The 19,063-nt window shown below is 37.2% G+C and overlaps 2 protein-coding genes across 15 annotated transcripts in view; both read left to right on the forward strand.

Moving 5' to 3' along the window:
* The first annotated feature begins 2,185 nt into the window (after window positions 1–2,185).
* Window positions 2,186–7,639, forward strand: uchl3 (ubiquitin carboxyl-terminal esterase L3 (ubiquitin thiolesterase)). The gene is made up of 9 exons (XM_042494615.2): window positions 2,186–2,341; window positions 2,523–2,534; window positions 4,033–4,161; window positions 4,294–4,450; window positions 5,142–5,227; window positions 5,914–5,961; window positions 6,500–6,575; window positions 6,709–6,767; window positions 6,852–7,639. The coding sequence occupies exons 1-9, from the start codon at window positions 2,300–2,302 to the stop codon at window positions 6,939–6,941; spliced, it is 699 nt and encodes a 232-aa protein (XP_042350549.1). The 5' UTR covers window positions 2,186–2,299; the 3' UTR covers window positions 6,942–7,639.
* A 1,299-nt stretch (window positions 7,640–8,938) lies between these two features.
* lmo7a (LIM domain 7a) overlaps window positions 8,939–19,063 on the forward strand; it is a 77,483-nt gene continuing 67,358 nt past the window's right edge. For 6 of the 14 annotated variants that reach the window (XM_088083452.1, XM_088083456.1, XM_088083455.1 and 3 more), the window contains exon 1: window positions 8,947–9,726. In XM_088083452.1, coding sequence (XP_087939578.1) covers window positions 9,658–9,726 — 69 coding nt within the window. In that variant the 5' untranslated portion in view covers window positions 8,947–9,657. Of the gene's footprint in view, window positions 9,727–19,063 lie in introns of all 14 variants that reach the window. The other 8 variants (XM_088083461.1, XM_088083459.1, XM_088083458.1 and 5 more) reach the window with 6 other exon arrangements.

The raw sequence follows: 19,063 nt of genomic DNA on the forward strand, positions 1-19,063 counted from the left end.
AGCGACAAGCCTTTTTTTTAGGTGCACTATGATGTGTATATATATATACATATATAATGCAGAGACACATCTACTACTTACTATGTATTTAATTCAAATTGGTTAATGAGTTATTATTAACTTATAATAGTGCTTTTTAACCTCCATTAGCATGCATTATTTATGGGGCAGGGATTTCTCTCTTTTGACACCCTTGGTGCATTTTTTAACTTAAAGGAATACTTCACTAGCAAAATGATCTTTTGCATATTAATTCATCATGCTGTGTTACTTTGAATTTGTGAAGGAAACTTTTTTCTCACATGCCTTCACTGGAAACCGTGAACATATTGATTTACTGACTGGGGTCCACCTTAAACAACAGCAACTGCAGTTTAATCATCAATTTACAAACTCTCACACAACTGGTGCAGTATAATCCAAAGGTGAGACCAAGTTCTTGTTTGGCAAGTCAAAAGTAAGTTTCAAGTCTTGGCACTCAAGTCCCAGTAAAGACAGTTAAGTCCCAAGACCTAAACTTTGAGTTTTGAGCCCTAAAAAACTCATAATTTGCTGTTGACTAAACAGAATGCCAACTTCACAATAGTAACACTAAAATAAGTCCTTCATGGTTCTCACCTGCATTTTGACAAAATGCTGTGGGATTGGTTCAGACAAAGTGGACCTGGGAATGTAATAAAATTAAATAAAATGAAATAAATAAATAGATAAGTGGATCACAAGTTACCTCAAAGCTGTACAGAAGTGTAGTTGCTGCTGTAACTCCTTTGCAGCAGCTGGTTCTCAGTCAAGTAGAAGAATTTTGATGTTTGGACATGAAATTAAAAGTTTTTGTAACCTGACACCAGATGGTCAGATCTTTACATAATTTCACACATTTGATTAGAGTCCAGGCCTGAAGACATCTGCAGTAACATTTTGAATCATAGTTATAGCGCCACCTACTGGTAACAGGAATTTACATTTTTTACAATTTGATGTTCTCCTTAAATTTGCTTCAGAATTGTCTCAAGACCTTTGATAATTCTAACATATGAAGCTTTTGAGTTTTCATCAAATGCTGTTGCCGTGGTTACGCACTGTTCACCATAAAACAAGAAGTTTTATTTGAGGGGCTAGGGAAGCTCAAATTCTTAAAAAACTTGACACACACATCAGAAGTGCTGAAATGTGATATCTGATATGATTTTTGCTTTGGTGTGCCACCGGGGATCTGTAGCGCCCCCTAGAAAAATTCAACAGAGCAGCCCCTGTGGTATGTTTCACCTGGAGCTGTGAAACTTGGGAGGCATGTGGAACACCCCAAGACCTACAAAAAAGCCTCTTGGACCCATACCCTACACCCTCAGGAAGTCGGCCATACTGATTTGAAGTTTAAATTTTTCGTGCATTTCCAGAGGTTTATTTTTTTTTTTAACTCCTCCTAGAGATTTTATCCGAATAGAGATTTTATCTCTCATCTCAAGGCCTGGGACATCGAAACTTAACAAAAACATTTTTCGTCACGCCGTTGCCATGGCGGTGTCATATTCATTCATTATTGTAACTTCACTTCAGTCAACCAATTGGCCCTAAATTTCACAGGTGTGATCAGGTTGCAGCCCTGAAGACATCAACATGGTCCTCTGATTTACATTAAATTTACATGGTTTGGTCTAGAAATGATGTGTGTAAATTCTGTGTCCTCCTGTCCCACCTAGTGCCCACAGGGAGTACTACACAATGTCAAATAGCTCACTCTGGGGTCCAAACTCTCTGCAGGCATTGATTTTCACTGAAATGAACGAGCGTATCAGTCAGAATCGTGCCAGTATCCCTGATGTGCGTGGATGTGCGAGGGCCCGTTCACTGCTGCTTGCAGCTTTAATATTTTATTATTATACACTGGATCATACTGATCATGGATCTATAATAAGATACTAACGGGAGGAAATGAACCGCTGGGAATCTCTCTGAAACACGCCTATGCTCTCTGGAATGGTCCACTGTAGGGCTGATGGGGTGGTTGTTACGTTTAAATATCCTTCATTTTGCAAAGAGAGTGCCATGAAACATCTATTTAAGAAAAAAAAATACAAAAATAATAATTAATATATGCAGCTTGTTTGTTAATATCCTTAAATATTGGGTGTGGTGTATTTATGTATTATGAAAAAAACCAAGCACCCCTGCGCATTACCGAAATCTCGAGGTGCACTTTACTGACGCGGAAGCGGCGATTTCCAGCTGTCAAACAGATTTTGTTATAACACTTTCAGCTCTGCATTGAAAGGAAAATAACACCTGACGTTACCTCAAAATGGATAATCCCCGCTGGTTGCCTCTGGAGTCGAATCCAGAAGTATGACTCGTTGTTTTTTCTCCAAACGTTACCGTTTTATCGCAGTCATTCATTCAGAAGCATGTGAGGGCTAGCTAACTTGTAGCTTGCTACTCGAACAAAAGCTAAAGCCGGTGTGGCTGATTTTCTGAACCACTGAAGCAATTTGATTCATATTTTTATCTGTTTCTTTTCATTTCAGGTCATGACCAAGGTGAGTATTTTCATCTTATTGAATTCAACACCGGATATATGTGAATGGTCAGCGACAAAGCGGTTTACAGAGGGACAAGGCCTACCCAGCAATGCTAACACTACATGCACCGTAACGGTGTCATTAAAGATTTAAAGTGATGAAATAATGTGCAGCTGTCTGACAAACATAAACGAGGCAAACAGGCTGAGAAGAATTTGACACAAACAATAAGAGAAAATATTGCTCCTAGCATGCTTTATCTGTGTGTCCAGGAATATATTGCATAAAGCTGTCTTTCAGGAGTTTCGTACTTAAAACAAATGACATGATGAGTTACTTTTCATGCAGCTGTCCATGACATTTTCTACATCATCGAGCTGTCAGTGTAGCCTCTGACCTGCAGGTAAGATTGGCAACTTAAAGAAGCCAGGACTTCTGAATAAAGTGATGAATGCGAATCCAAATGAACCTTTTGAAACCTGTGAAAACTGGCTTGATTTCTTTCAAAAACACTGGAAGAGGGCAATGAGCCAAGAAGGGAGAAATAAACTAGAGAAAAGTAAATTAATACATAAGCAAAAACAATAAATGATATGGAAAAAGTGCTTGAAATGCAATAATTTTGTAACATTTTAAATATGTAATTAGGATGATTATAAATATGAAAAAAAGGATGTTAATATATGCTGTAAGTGAACTATAACAACAAGAAGAAATGAAGACTGGCTAAAATATACACAGAAGTAGGTATATAGGTGATGACATTAAAAAAATTCCAGCTATAGTTCTTTAAAATGGCCGGTCAAAATAATTGTTATGTGATTTATATATATTTTTTTCATATTGTGCAGCTCTAAGTGCAACCATTTTTACAATACACAGCAGCTCAACGGTTCATGAAAAATCAAAATGTATCTGCAGGGAAGCTTTTGATTTAAGATACCTGTGTAAATACATACAGTGGTATACAGTATTGTGGTAGTTGATGAAGTGGGTGAGTGAACACTGGGTAGACGGGTAGGTTAACGAAGAGAAAGTGGGTATGCTCCCCTAGATGTTCAATGGTTCTTGGTTGATAGGTGATAATATTGTAAGAAAATGAGGTGGGTCTGCCTGCGTTCACCCTCCACTACACCACTGCGTACATATATATGTGTCAATAACATTTTCAGTCGTAGATCGGTGATTAATTAATACTTGCTTGGGTTTTAATAGAAGTTTTCTTCCTGTTTTCCCTATGATTAGTACCAAAATATATCATTTGAAGGAAAGCATTTTCCAGTCGAGTTTTACTATGCTGGCATGAGGTGGATATTTATTGAAAGAAGTGAAATTAAATTTCAATTGTATTACTTATTTTTATTTTGTCATGTCACAGGAACCAGTTGTTCCTGATGGTAATTAAGATCCATCTTTTACATGCAACTTGACTTTGAGTTAATCTTGTCTGCCAGATAAAGTGAGGTAAGCTTTGTGTCTTTGTATGAATATAAATTCACAATCAGTTTTTGTGTAGTTTGTCAATTGCTTGGGTATGAGACCAACCTGGCAGTTTGGAGATGTGTACGGATTGGATCCAGAGCTTCTCAGCATGGTACCAAGACCAGTGTGTGCGGTGCTACTTCTCTTCCCAGTGACTGAGAAGGTACGTATTATTTTTTGCAACATCTTAGGTGTTAAATGTGCATGTTGATGAACCACAATGGCTGTCTCAGCATTCTGATGCAATACGTGAAATCTCAACATGTTGGTGTACTTTTCTTCCACTTCTGTCCAGTATGAGGCATTCAAAGATGAAGAGGAAAAAAAGCTCATGGGTCAGCGACAGGAGGTCTCTCCTGACGTCTACTTTGTCAAGCAAACTATTGGAAACGCCTGCGGAACAATAGGATTAATTCACGCCGTGGCGAACAACCTGGCACACCTGGAATTTGGTGAGTGTTTTTTCTGGTCACGTCTAACGCAAAAGCAGTGATGTTTACAACTTGAGAGCAACAACTGATTGCAGAGTTGATGTGTGGGCGTTTAAATGACTGTAAATTGACAATGTAAAATTCGCTCAGTGGAATCTGCTTTTTATTACACTTGAATAAAAAATAAACTAATAATGGCGATTACAAAACAGTTGAAGGCATTATTTGTTTATTCTTCTCATCTTGAGCAGTTTTCCATCACTTTGTTGTACGACCAAGAAGAGTTTCCATAAACCATAATACCTTACAAAACATAATCTTCTACTACAGTGGTTCCCAACTGGGGGATCGCGGCCCAAAAGTGGGTCGAGGATCATGTCAAGTTTGTAAAAAACACACTTTATTTTGAAGTACAGTGAATTTCTGTGACAGAGCATTTATGTTGAAGTGCCATTTCTGCTTTTTCTTGCAATATGTTTTATTTTTTGTACTCTAAGCCAACATGTTTTTTGCATTTTATGAATAAAAATTGAATAGGGGGGAAATTATCAAATGCATGGACCTTAAACTGATTACTGAGGAGAAATATGAACCTCATGGCTGGACCAGAGAGGAATCACTGTTGCACTACAATATCAGTGCTGACACGTCATCCTGCTCTAATCCAAACACACTTCTGCACATTTTACTGCATGTCGTCCTTTCTCTCCAGAGCCCGATTCTGCTCTTCAGAAGTTTATTGAAAAAACCTCTAAAATGACTCCAGAGGAACGGGCTGCTTTTCTGGAAAAGGATGAGGTAAGAAAACTCTGAAAATGAAGTCTTTGCTCATAATGAAGAAGTGTGGTGACGTGGTCATTTAAGTGACGTTTTGGTTTTATTTTAGTCAGCATTTCACAAAAACTTATTTAGGGTTTGCACTCATATATTTCATTTTATATGAATGAAAAACTGTACCAGACTATTATAAGGCAATAAAACGATATTAGAATCGTACCAGCCATGTCATTTTTACCTGTTAAATGTATGTTTTGTCTTTTAATAAATGATAATAATAATCCAGATCTCTGTTGATTTTATTTTTGAAAAAAAGCTTCATGTCAAGTCCGGATTGTTTTGTTTTTGTTTAAACAGCAGAGGGCGCAGTCATGCTGGTCAGGACGACAGACTCACAGACAGACAGTAGACTGTATAAAATAAGGCCCAGACCCAATGAAAAAAAGGCAAATGTACGCACGAGATTTATAATTCAATATATTTTTTTTTCAAGTCAGCATTTAAGTTTTTTAAATTTATGCAGTGATATTGTATTGTGGACTTTTTATTGAGATAATACCATGCATTTTTGGTATTGTTACATCCCTATGAAAAAAAAATCTGAAATGTGCAGGAGATTGGTATAAATGCAATCCCATGAAGAGTACAGGGGACCTCTGTTCACACTGTGAATCATTTACTTGTTTTTTTTCTTATCTCTGTTTCAGAGTATACGTGTTACACATGAATCCAGCGCACAGGAGGGACAGACTGAGGTTCGTATTGACTTTAACATCATCTGTGCTGTCTGAGGATGCTTCTGACACCAGTAGCTTTAGTGTTTGAATCGGGCCGGGTATGGTTTAAAACATTACGATACCAGTGCCTAAAGTGAGACCAGTGCCACTAGAGTTCTTCATCCAGTACTTAGAAAGTAAATGAACTGGTGTGTAGTGCAACCATACTTTCAAATATCTCGTCAAATGCACTGCTCTGGACAATTGTGAGAATCCAGTTTGAGTTTCTTGGGACTGTTTAACGGCCGCAGCTGCGGTGTTAGCTCGTGCTAACTGGGCAGATGTTAAACTGACCAGTCGCAGAGAAGAGAGAGACCTCGGAAACGGGAGCAACAGAAGCTTTGCTGATGTGGTGGGGAGTTGGGACAGTCGAGGATGATTGAATACAGGCATCGTTTGAAAAGAGATGTTTTGATATTACTTGGTACAAGTAAAAAAGTTTTGAACTTTTTTTACTTCCCTATCTGAAATAATTAACTCTGAGGAACTTTTTTCTTTTATTTGTTGTCTGTTTCAGGCTCCAAGTTTAGACGAAAAAGTGAATCTGCATTTTATAGCTTTTGTGAATGTCGGAGGACAGTTATATGAGCTGGGTGAGTAAACCACTGCTCTGTTGGAAATAATGTGAAGTATTTGTCACATTGTACATTCTTTAATTCAACATTTATGGGTGGCAGATTTAAAGCAAACCTCCTGGTCAACTGTCTTGTTTTTTATAAACTCTAGATGGTCGGAAGCCTTTTCCTATTGTCCATGGGAAAACTTCAGAGGACACTTTACTTGAGGTGAGACATTACTGAATAAAACAAATTGTCACGTGAACGTCTTCTCAAGTTTATTCTTGATTTTCTGCTGTGTTTGCGCTGCAGGATGCCGTGGAGGTTTGTAAGGTCTTCATGGCTCGCGACCCTCAGGAGGTGCGTTTCACCATCATTGCCCTCTCCAAAGATTCATACTGACGAAACTCCACCACGACTCCAGAAAATCAAAGAAAACATTACTGCCAAACATTCTCAAGTGCTGATTTTTTTGGAAAATTTGTTGGTTTTTTTCTTTCCAAATACTAAAATGTCAGGGATATCATGTTGAAGTAATGTTTCATTATTGTCACTTGTTAGGAGTTGGATAAAATTCTAATGGAATCGGAGAGCTAGAGTGCGAGTAAAAGTATTTCTTGCCAAGATCAAAATCTTCCAGTTTCCCACTGCTGAGTCATCTCACTAACTGTAACACAGACGTACTACGTTCACACCGCACTTAAATCTGTTTACACGGCGTGTTTGGCTTTCAGTGAAGAAAGAAATTTAACAAATTTTCCACGCAACTGACTTAGCTCTTTTTTTTTTTACTTTGGGTTTAATGATACATACTGTATGTAGTGATTTGGTTTTGGTCATGTGTCCAACCACATGGTCAAAACCAGCTGAAGAAATGTATTTTGCAAGGCTTTAATTTGAGTCACAGCTTTGAAAAAGCAGATAGGCCTGATGCTGATGTATGCAGTAACAATGTTATGAAAAGCTCTAAAAGTAAAAAGAACGTGCCTCCTGTGAGTGAGGCCGACCGAAAAATGCAGACTGTACATCCATGTGGAAGGTGCCTACATTTTTGTAACAAGAATTAGAAATTCTGTCAAATAAAAGGCAAATTTATTAAACATTTCTCTTGTTGATCTTCTCTATAACACCTTTGGTTAGAAATATCTATCCACTTATTATTGTATAAATTGAACTTTGATGTTTTTTTGTCAGATGGAAAAAACTTGTCAGGACTACTGATGAGAATTATATATTTATCTCTCTCTATCTCGCTCTCTCTTTATATATATATATTCTGACACCCTGCAATGGCAAAATGAAATATTGTTAAGAAATCAGAGATGTGTAAAATATGTTTAATAATTTTACTAAATCTCATTTTTATTTATCTGCCACTGTATTTTATTTTAAAACATGGGAGAAAAAAAATCAAAAACACCTCTGTAAAGAATATTCTCTCCTTTATCAAACTTAAGGTATAGAATTACATTTTTTTGTGTGTCTTAAAATTTAGTTTATATCCTGTTTACATGCATACATGTGAAAATATATATATATATTTCTATATAATTTTAGAACCAAAATATATATATAATTATATATCTATATCTATATCTATCTATCTATCTATCTATCTATCTATCTATCTATCTATCTATCTCTCTCTCTCTCTCTCTCTCTATATATATATATATATATATATGTAATTTTATATATATATATATATATAAAATTTTCTTTTTTGTTTTTTATAATTAATTTAGTAATGGTTTCAACAAACTACTTCATACATAAATGTAAATTTATCAATAAAAAAACAGCATTAAAAAAACGAGTATTTTCGCTTTTTCTGAAGGATATCGAACATTATATGAAACTACTAACTGATTTGACCAACAAAAAAGGCCATCAAGACAATTAACATTTGTCAAATCTAGTCAATTTTATTATATGAAGCCCATAATCACAAATTACAATTTACCTCAGAGGGCTTACAGAGCATACAGCATCCCTCTGTCCTTGGACCATTGGATCATTGTGGATAAAGAAAAAAAACAACAAACCCCCCAAAACAAAACAAAACAACAAAAAAAACAACCTTTAATGGGAGAAAAATGGTAGAAACTAAAAAAAAAGATAGATTTGTATGTCTTACAGTATTTTTTTTAAATTTACTGTAATATCCCCTTTGCCTTTTGTTATCGTTTTGTTTGAATACGTTTGATTAAATTCAAACATAAATAAACTGAAAACTGGATTTTTGATACATTTGTTGTGTATGTATAGACTAAAGGAAAAAAAAACGGTCCTGTTTTTCAGGCCCTGCAATGCACCTGAACGGCCGGAGAGTGGCGCTGCAGGAAAGCGATTCGGTTTTTAAAGGAGCGGTGATCTCCTCTAAGAAAAGTTTACACAGGAACTCAAACTTTTAAACATATGGTTAAACATTTGGTGCCCGGCGGCTTGGAGGCTTGACACATTTTAACCCAAGGAACCTAAATGTGAGGATATCTTGTTGTTTTTCGGTGTGGAATTACACTATTGTGCAGCTGCTGTAACCTGGGAGCGAAATAATCCTCCAAAAAGGGGAACTCAAAGCCAACTTGTGTTCACCTGGAAGCCGCTCAAAAGACCCGTGGGTGGTCCTCGGACCTGACTTTGGAAACCCTCCTGCCACAGCCTCCTGCAGCTGCTTAAACTTCAGCAGAGAAGAGTTTCTCCTGTCAGAGCCTGAAGCAGCCGAGGTGAGCGGGGTCGACTTTGAGGACTTTGAAGCGCTGCATAGGTGGAGTAAACCGAGCGGCGCGTGAAGAAACGGAAGAAACAAAGCGCAGGTGTGTCGGATGAAAGAACAGGTAAGAAGCAGCAGCAGCAGCAGCAGCAGCAGCGAGGTCAAACTGGTACACCTTGCATTCATTCACAGATGAGCTGGTGGAAATGAACAATAGGACGCATATTTCATGAATGAGTAACTGGTGTGATTAACTACAAGTCCACCTGACGGGTTTTTAAAGTGCGTTCATTTTGTCTGCCTGTCTGGACCGGTCCACATTTGATGTCACTGCTGGACTTTACACGCGGGGCTTGCAGGAACAGATTTGGCCCGCCGGAGCAGCTCGGATAAAACGTTTTTGTGATGGAGTGGCGTGAGCAGTCCGCTGTCAGCTGTGACGAAGCCTACTCGGAGGCGCAGAGATGGATTGAGGTGAGTGGAAAAACTACTTTACTTTACAGCTCCCGACACCAGTTAAATATTGGAAATAATTTTTTTTAAAAATGTGACGAAATAAGGAAATCAAATTTGCAAATTTGTGATCACAACATGGCAAGAGAGGAAAGATGTGTTTTTGTATGGATTTTTCCAGTGTAACCCTTTAAATCCTGAGCTGTTGTAGTTGTAAAAAAAAACAAACAAAAAAAAAAAAACAAATTAAAAAAGGACCTAAAAATTTTCACAAAAGAGATTTAAAAAACAAGAGTAAAAAAAGTGCTAATATATGTGTACATATTTCCAAAACATGAAATTAAACATGTAAATATTATTGTTATATTTTTTGAACATTTCCCTATTTTTTATACACTAGTAATAATTTCATCTCTCCTTAAAAAAAAAAAACAAATGAACAAGTGAATTTAATTTTCGGGTCATTTTCTTGTCATCTTTTCCCTAATTGCTTGTTTGCCCATTGCCTTTAAAAAAAAAAAAAAAAAAAAGAAACCAATATATATTTTTTCAGAGGTTTTACTGCATGTAAAAGGTGTCTGAATACAGCACAAGAAAATTGATGACGGTCCAGATGTTAAAGGGTTAAAGATTATATGCAGTTGTGGAATGTAACTAAGTACATTTACCCAAGCGCTGTACTTAAGTACGAAGTTGAGGTACTTGTTTATAACCCTATAGTTAATCAGGCAAGTCCCATTAAAATCTCATTTTTAAGAGAGACCTGAGTACATAATAAAACATAAAAAACAATTTAAAATCTACAATATCAGTCATTGTAGATAAAATAATAAAGAATAATACAAAAAACCCAAATTATAATAAAGCAATATAATACAAGTACTTTACTTGAGTATTTTCTCGTACACAACTCTATTACCTGAGTCAAAGTATCAATACTTCTTGTCAAATATTACTCCAATACAAGTGAAAGTTGCTGAGTGGAATTATTACTTGAGTTATAGTACTGGATTACTTGCTTTTAAACTACTTAAGTATTCAAAGTACTTTTTTTTTTATCTCAACACGTTGTATTATGTCACCTACATTTCTACATTTATTTACACAATATATTTACAGAATGTGATGACTAAAACAACCCATGAACGCACTGTTTTGCTTGTAGAACCTGTAGAATGAGAAGCTTGTTGAATTTGCTGCAGAGCTCATGGAAATGCCTATGAAAACACAAATTGACATAAGGAGCACTGTAATTTTCTTTTTCTTTTTTTTCTTTTGTAAATTTAACTACAGCTTTATGTTTGTCTCTCTGTTTCAAATAACTGCTATCTCAAAACAAATGTCTTCTCATGCTCCGGCCAACAGTGAAACTGCTGTAAATGCAGCTTCTTCAAAAAATAATAAATACAGTTAAAACATAAATAAATGAACATCTGCCTAAACATTCCAGTTACACACCTTATAACTGTTCTCGAGCAACTCGGCTGGATAGAAAAATCTCACTGATAATTGTGAGAATTTACATCCTAGTACAGCGGCAGCGATCAGTTTATTAATCAGTTAGCTGACTGACTAAAGAAAAAGAATTGGAAACTACTGTTGACAAACATTTAAGTCGTTTTCTACTTATGTGATTATTTTGAATAATCATGATTTTTTTTCTTCAATTTTTTTTTAGAATTGGGTACTTTTGCTTTCTTAATACTTACTTACTGTTACATAAGTACCATTTTTAATGCAGGACTTTTACTCGTAGCAGGGTATTTTCACAGTGTTATATTAGTACTTTTACTTAAGTAAAGAATTTGGCTATTTCACCCACATACAGTGTATACTGCATATATTGATTGATTGATGTCTTTACTTTGAACATGTAAATACATCAAAAACAACAGGTAAACGCGTACATGAATGTCAAAAGAAAAAAAAGACAATAAATTCCATCCACAACTGCCTCAATTTACGCGAGTGCAATTCGTCTCATAGTATTTGGCTACTATGAGACTGACGTGTGAAGGGGTAAAGCCGAGCTTTACTTTCCCGGTTTTAGAAGTATGTTGCTTGGGTTTTGCTCTGCAGCTTACCTCAAAGTTTCAGATATTAACCTGGACCAGCAGCACGGGCAGATTATAAAACAATGAGACCCTGGGCACAGATATGCAAAAGGCCCCACCACCCCTCCCACACAGCAGCAACACACGCAGACTTTGTGGTTGTTTTGTGTCTTTCTTTAGTTTTTATGCACCTTTTTGTGGTTTTGTGTCTCTTTGAGGTTGTTTTGCCTGTTTCTGATCTAGACGTTTAGGAGGTTTTTACCAGGCGGCTAATTATCCGCAGAGGTCTCCTCCACTCCAAAGCGAATGGACCCTATGATTTAAACTAGTTAAAACACCGAATAATGCAGTTTCATGTTACAAATCAGTGTTTCTCTGATGCTGTTGGTGTTTCGGACACAGGCCTGCTAATATGTACTTACGTATTTCCTCTAAAAACGTAAGATCCAGACCTTCAGAGCGTTTTCTCTGGAAGCTGAATTATAAGCAGAGTTCCCCTCCTCTCCAAAACAAACTATAGTGACTATTATCAATCAAAAAGCCGCTAAGAGGCTAAGCAGGCTCGTAACTGGGACTTGTTGAATGAAATTAAAGTCCTGCTTTTTATGGTGATTTATAGAACATAAAAATGGCAACTGGAATAACTAAAACAAAACGAAATGAGGTGTGATGTTAATGTGACGGTCAGCAGAAAATATCAGAGCCAAATTCACCCTCTTTGTGTAGTTGCTGCCACACCAGTGAATGAACAAGTACATAACGTGAAACCGCACCTCTCTTGTGCCAGTTTCAACTATCGGAAGTGAAAGATACTAAAGAACGTGAAAAAAAAGATAAACGACAGAGGCTCAATACACATTATGGCTCCTGCACAAACGGACTTGGAGTTTTAAACCGGTAAAACACTGAATAAGGCAGTTTCACATCAACAAATCAGCGGGTTTCGTCGCGGAGTGGCTGCCATCTACAGTGGCTTACGCAAAAAGGCAAATAGCCCTCTCAAGTGCTTTGTTTGTCCGTTCTGGGCTACTGTAGAAACATGACAGTGCAACATATGGATCTCCATTATGTAGATATAAACATCTCATTTAAAGGTAATAAAAATACAACAATTCTTATTTTCAGGTGATTATACAAAACATACTCATATTATATTCTGTTTCTGCCAATATATTCCCCTAAATCCTACACAGTGGACCTTTAACTACTGAAAACGCTGCTGAGATTTGAATGTAGTTTAACTGTCCCCCATCTACTGCAGAGTACAGGTAAGCAAGTATTTGAAATAGTTACCAGCACTGCTGGTAAAATAGAAACAGTCTCTTATTCTAGAGACTAGAAACTATAAATGATGTAGCTTTAAACTACTTCAAGCTTTGGCCATGCCCTCTATCTTACCTCTCTCAGAGAACAGGTAGCCTGCGTAAATTTGACCCCATTCATCTTTATTGTTTGCGTGCAGCTTCTTTTGTCAGATCTTGCCTCGACCTGCTCAGCGGTCTTTTTTATGTTTCCCAGGGTTTCTTTGAGGCTACAGTTTCAAGAATGTGGTGAGAAAATCTGCAGAGCAATTTCAGGAAAAAAAACCTCAAAATCACCTTGTTTATGGCACTAGCTGTAACATATAATGCTCCGAGCTACACACAGAATACTCACATTGCCATTTCAGGTGTCAGTAATGAATAAAAAAACTAAAAAAGCAGTCACATGTTGTGGCTCATGTGAAACCACGTAGAGGTTTCAACAGGTGATTCCTTTTCTGAGAAGAAAAAAAAAAGCTATTTTTATGGTCGTAATGTTTCCCCTTTTTCAGTGCACTGTTCGAAACAAAGTCAATCTCTCCCCCCGCACTTTCAAAAACAGCCCCCAATTTTTATTCTCAAAGTGTGGAATTATTTAAAGTTTCCATTCAGCCCTCAGCCTCATTCTTTCTCTTTACAAGCGGGTAAAATTATGTCTCCTCATCTCGCAAATTCTCTTCCCAGCGGGGTAGCTTGGAGCTGCTGCACGGCTGTAACTAAACAAATATTGTTCTAATTTCATGAGGGGTGAATCTGAATTCTTCGGATGTGACATCAGTGTCTCTCACAGTCGCACACTGGCCCATTGTAGTGGCTTACCTCGTGGACTGTGGCGGTGGGGGCAGGAAGATTAGGGAGAGCGAGCAGGAGGCTGAAGGGGTTGAGTAAAGGTATAGGCCACGGGGCGCGTATATTAACAGCGTAGGTGTGAGAGTGTTGACGAAGGGGAAATACAATAAGATCAGACACGGGGCAAACGCTTTCCCCTCAAAGACAAAGTTTTGTGGCCGTTGGATTCTGCCCCTGAATGATTAACAAGCTGCTCGGCTTCACAGCACTTTAAACAGAGGCATGTGTGCGTGGCGAGGTTGGTGGTATTGTTAAAAACTAGACTAAATGGTCTGGAGCCTGTCACATGGACACATTCCTGCATTAGCTGCCATGGCTGTGAACATAACCCCCTCGGAGCTGGCCAGCTGTCAGCACAGGGCGCCGCGTCCTACAACCGCAGGGCCCAGCAGAATAATAGAGGTCCTTGTTAATTGAATAGAAAGGCTGTAAGTGTGACTATTGAGACAATCAAGAACAAGTAGCAGTGTTTATGCAACATGCAGATCAGAGGATCACGCATATGGCCGTCTGTAAACACAAACACAGTCTGTTAGGAACAATAAGTTAGTTTGTGGTTAGATTTATGAGTTTCAGTGCATTTTATTCCTTCACTGACGGTATTTTAACAAATTTAGGTTGTTATGCGCACTGTTTTATTTAGTCATCGCAAATAGTACCATAAGTACAAATAGGGGTGTGCCAATATCGTATTGTTCATGATAATATCTGTATTATTTTTCATATAATATGAAAAATTCATATTGTGATATTGACAATAATAACAAATATTACAGCAGGAAGAGTAGAGGAGACTTGACAGAGCGTGCAGGTCCAGGCGGACCTGAACAACTCATTCCTTACAGATTTAAAAAAAGTAATCATTTATTGATTTATGTGACATGTACATATACTAGTTTCAGATTCAAGGGTACTTTTTTCATTTGGCAGCTGTTTAGATTGCGTTTTGTTTGTTTCTTGCTGTACTGTTTATATTTTATACAGAATTTGGATCTGTTACTGCTCTTTAAAAACTAAACAAATGAGATATTTTATATTTAATTTTTACTAAACATTTGAAGGCAACCTGTTAGGTTTATGCAAACACATAAAACTATAACACTTATTTTGTTGCAACTGTTTAATTTAGAAATGAATCAAATATTTTTCAGTATTTGGTTATATCATCAAGAATATCGTTACTATATATCAAAATTACTATTACTATATATTATAATAATCAAGAATATCACAAAAATACCCTGAAATATTGTGATATTATATGTATAACCAAAATCAGCAGTCTATATTTTAAATAATGACAGAAAAAGTCAAGGCAGAAGCAAAAGCTTATATACGCCTGTCCTACATTTTTATCAATACAAACTTCTCTTTCAAGAAAAAAGGAAATAATTCAGTCTTTTAACCCTTAAAAATAATGTTGTAAACCATTATTTTGAAAACCAAAAATGAGTGACATATTTTTAAAGTGAAACCTACATTGTTCTACATTTTAACCCCAACAACAGAAACACATCTCCTTTTAATCTCATTTGTTTAGCTTTTGCTACAGTAAAGTCACTAAAACCTCCCTCCTGTACTAAAAACAGTCGTACACATTCTGTGAGTCACTTTGTTTTAGCTATGAACATTATTTGCATTGTTTTATAATATACCAGATCATTAAATTTCATGGTTTTGCATGGTTATATTAACACAAGCATGGTGCAAAAGTGTCACATCATGCTCGGTTTTCTTTTGTTCAGGCTGTGCCACTGAGGAAGGTGTTACCCAAATACTTCAAATACCTCTTTAAACAGGTTTTAGGTTGGGCTTCACTACAGCCACTGACTTGGTTTAAAGGCACACTGTGCAAGAATTTTTGCTTACTGTTTGTGAGCGCAGCATTCACACTCGGCCTGTCTTTTACCGTGTAAGCTGCTGTACCATAAACACAATTAAAAAAACAATTTTTGGGGAGAAAACTCCTGTGTCACGTACAGAAAATGAAACAAAGCTGAGGAAATGCTGCCTCTTTTGGTTAGTTATTTTAGCAAAGTAAAAAAGACCCATTAAAAAATCAGTTAATTTAAGTGTGCATTGTATTTAGAATATTTTCATCACTTTACCTTATCATCAGCCCTTTCCAACAGGACACTGAAGTTGTTATCTTAAAGCTACCAGACTATATTCACAAAAACTGTAATGTTACTTAACAAACACGAGAGCTGTTGGTCCACTGCCCTCAAAAATACTCTACATTTAGACTGAAATATATATTTTTTGGGTTGCTAAAAAAATTGGTTGGTTTTTTTACCAAAGACATTAGAAAAACAGCATAATATAAGCAAAGCAGAAATGTCAGATAGGTCGGCCTACAGTGTTTAATTATATGCTTTTAAACATTAAAGTTATGGTTGAAAATGAGAACAGAAATAAATAATTGTCAGTTTTCTGCCTGGTAGTGTTTGTTCTTTCATTGTCCAAGTGACAGTGATTCTGTCAATCATAGAAACATTACATTTGTTGCAATAGAAGAGACGATACTTTGAAAAGCTAACTAAGCTGCCTGCCCGACAGAAAACAGACCAATCTGCTTCCCCCTTCATCCTCATCCTCATGATCAATGCACACCAAAGAAATGTTAAGATTTACTCTTGTTTTGGAACAAGCCTTGTCCACTTGCTGTTCCAACTTATTATATTTGCTGGCGTTTTTTTACCCCACAATTTTCATAGCTTCCTTTTGGATTTGTGCTGCTATTACCTGGTTGCTACCTTTTCTTTAAAGTCCTGACAACCCCTGTGTGCTCTTATTGGCTGGAGACTACACACCCAAAAATGTCCCGACCAAAGAAGAAAAAAAGGAAAAGAAAATACAATATCTCTGCAGATAAACACACTGCCACGCACCTCGAGTGGGTCATAACTGATGTTTGAGAGGAACTGTTTTTGTGTGTCAACACATTGTTTTTAGGACAGTCGCGCATGTTTTGCCTGTAAGGTCATGTTAAAAACTCAGGCCATAATCTGTGTAAGATTTCAGCACCTGTTTTGACTTTTTACTCCCCTGTGTTTGTGTGTGGTTGGGTGAAAAGGACCATACTGTGTTCCTCACAAAGCAGCCAATCAAAGGTAACACAATCCTGTGGATGTGAGTTATCCTGTTGTTGCTGTCATATAACACTGAACCAACTCCAAACCTCTTCATGGTTTTGGGGTACGATGTTAAAAAAAAACAATGTAGCACAATGCGACATTGGCAATACTGTACATATTTGGATTCAGGGATGCAATTTAAAGCTATTTTCATTATCAGTCAATCTGTTGATTTTTTTTCTTCTCAGAAACGATTAATTGCTTTTGTCCATAAGATGTCCGGAGCAGTTTTTTTGGAGGCCAACAATAACCATAATTATCTATAAGCAATTATAACAAAATTTTATTTTGAACCAAAACATTTCAGGGTTTCCCACACACCCGGCACGACTAAAACATCTGCCGCCACAGGTGTTTTTCTATTTGTGGACTGTTGTTAGGAGCACTATGGGAATATGGTTATTCACTGCACCACACTTTTGGAGCACAGAGCGTAATCTGGGCACAGACAGAGCAGAACGTCAGGCATAGTGAGAGTGAGGCTCCTCTCATCCGTCAGTCTGAACTGATCAACTGTGATCAGATCAACACATCAGTTATCCTCCGCTGCAACTCCACAAACTGCCGTTGATGATAAAGAGATCTCATGTAGTGTCGGGTGTCCATTAACCCTGAAATTGTTCAGATTGAAATTGCGTATAAAAAATATGCCTAATGGTCAGTTTGGCATACCATCACTCAGTGGAAACGCAGTTATCTTGCAATAGTTTCTCATTGACATTAAGTTTTGCACAAATCTGTAATGGAAACCACCCTTTTGCCTGTAAAATAGTCAGAATTGAGAAAAAAGTAGGGGATCTAAAGTAGGAGAGAGACAACAGGTGCATGCATTGATATGAGTAAAGCAGATTTGGGGAGGGCCCATTCACTTAGCCTTTTCCATTTCTATGTGCCAGCCTTGTCAGGAAATAGTTGAAAATGCCCTTTTTAACGTCTCAGACATCTACAAATTATTTGTTTTGTTTGGGCAAGAGTCCAAAACTCAGATAATTGTTTTCCAGTGAAATAACACAGCAGAAAGCAGCAAATTTACATTTTTGAGATGCTAAAACCAGATTACATTTCCGTTTTCCTTGAATTTCTTGTGTTAATTTGTTTTTTTTTTATCCACCACTTATCGATTCAGTAACTTATGGTGGTGCTGCAGCCAAGACTCATGAACTGCCTTCCGTGACCCTGTGTCGCTGTGTTGTTTTTCCGCTGTGTGATTGGAGCGGATCATTAGTCACCTCACTGTGGCACCATTTGGGGTTTTTGACAGTTTTGATAGGGAGCAATTAGAAACTAGGGCACATGCATTCAGATGTAGTCACATGAAGCATGACCTTACATAAAAGCCATTTCTCACAGCTACACATCGACGTAGATCCGTTATTTTGATATGTTGATGGTGCTGAAGCCGAGGGCCTACACTGTGGTATATTTTTCTTGAGTCAGATCGCTGAAATATTTGGATATTGTCCCAGCTGCCCTCTGACGACCCATGCTCTGTTCCTCTGCAGAAGAATTTTAGGAACAATTAGTGGAGGTTGGGCTGCATCCACACAAACCTTGAATACTGATTTGCCTCAGTGCCCTGCATGAATAAACAATAGCTGTGGTCACGGACCCAGACTCCTCGATTCCTCTGAATATTTGGGTTCTACCAAGACACCGTTCCTGGTTCACTGCAATAATACTAATTATTTCACACATGTACCAGAACACTTTAAAGGAGCAGCGTGTAAGATTTAGGGGGATTTAGTGGTGAGGATTTAGCAGTTTTGCAACCATGCAGCTGAAACTTCTCCCTGTTAGGATTCCTTCAGTGGTCGTTGAATTATCCAGGTCTGTTTCTTTCAAAAAGAATATAATATTTTTATAGTATAACAATATAAAAAAAACACACAAATTGTGCCCAGAGTATGCTCTGGTGCAATGAATAACCAAGTGGTATATATATTTCAAAAGAGCTCCTGATCCAAAAATAGAAAATCCATACGTGGCGGCAGATGATTTAATCGTGGTGAGCCACCAC

Source organism: Plectropomus leopardus, chromosome 10 (assembly GCF_026936395.1).
Source record: "Plectropomus leopardus strain MGB_pleo_1.0 chromosome 10, ASM2693639v1, whole genome shotgun sequence".
In the NCBI taxonomy this organism is placed as follows: Eukaryota; Metazoa; Chordata; class Actinopteri; order Perciformes; family Serranidae; genus Plectropomus; species Plectropomus leopardus.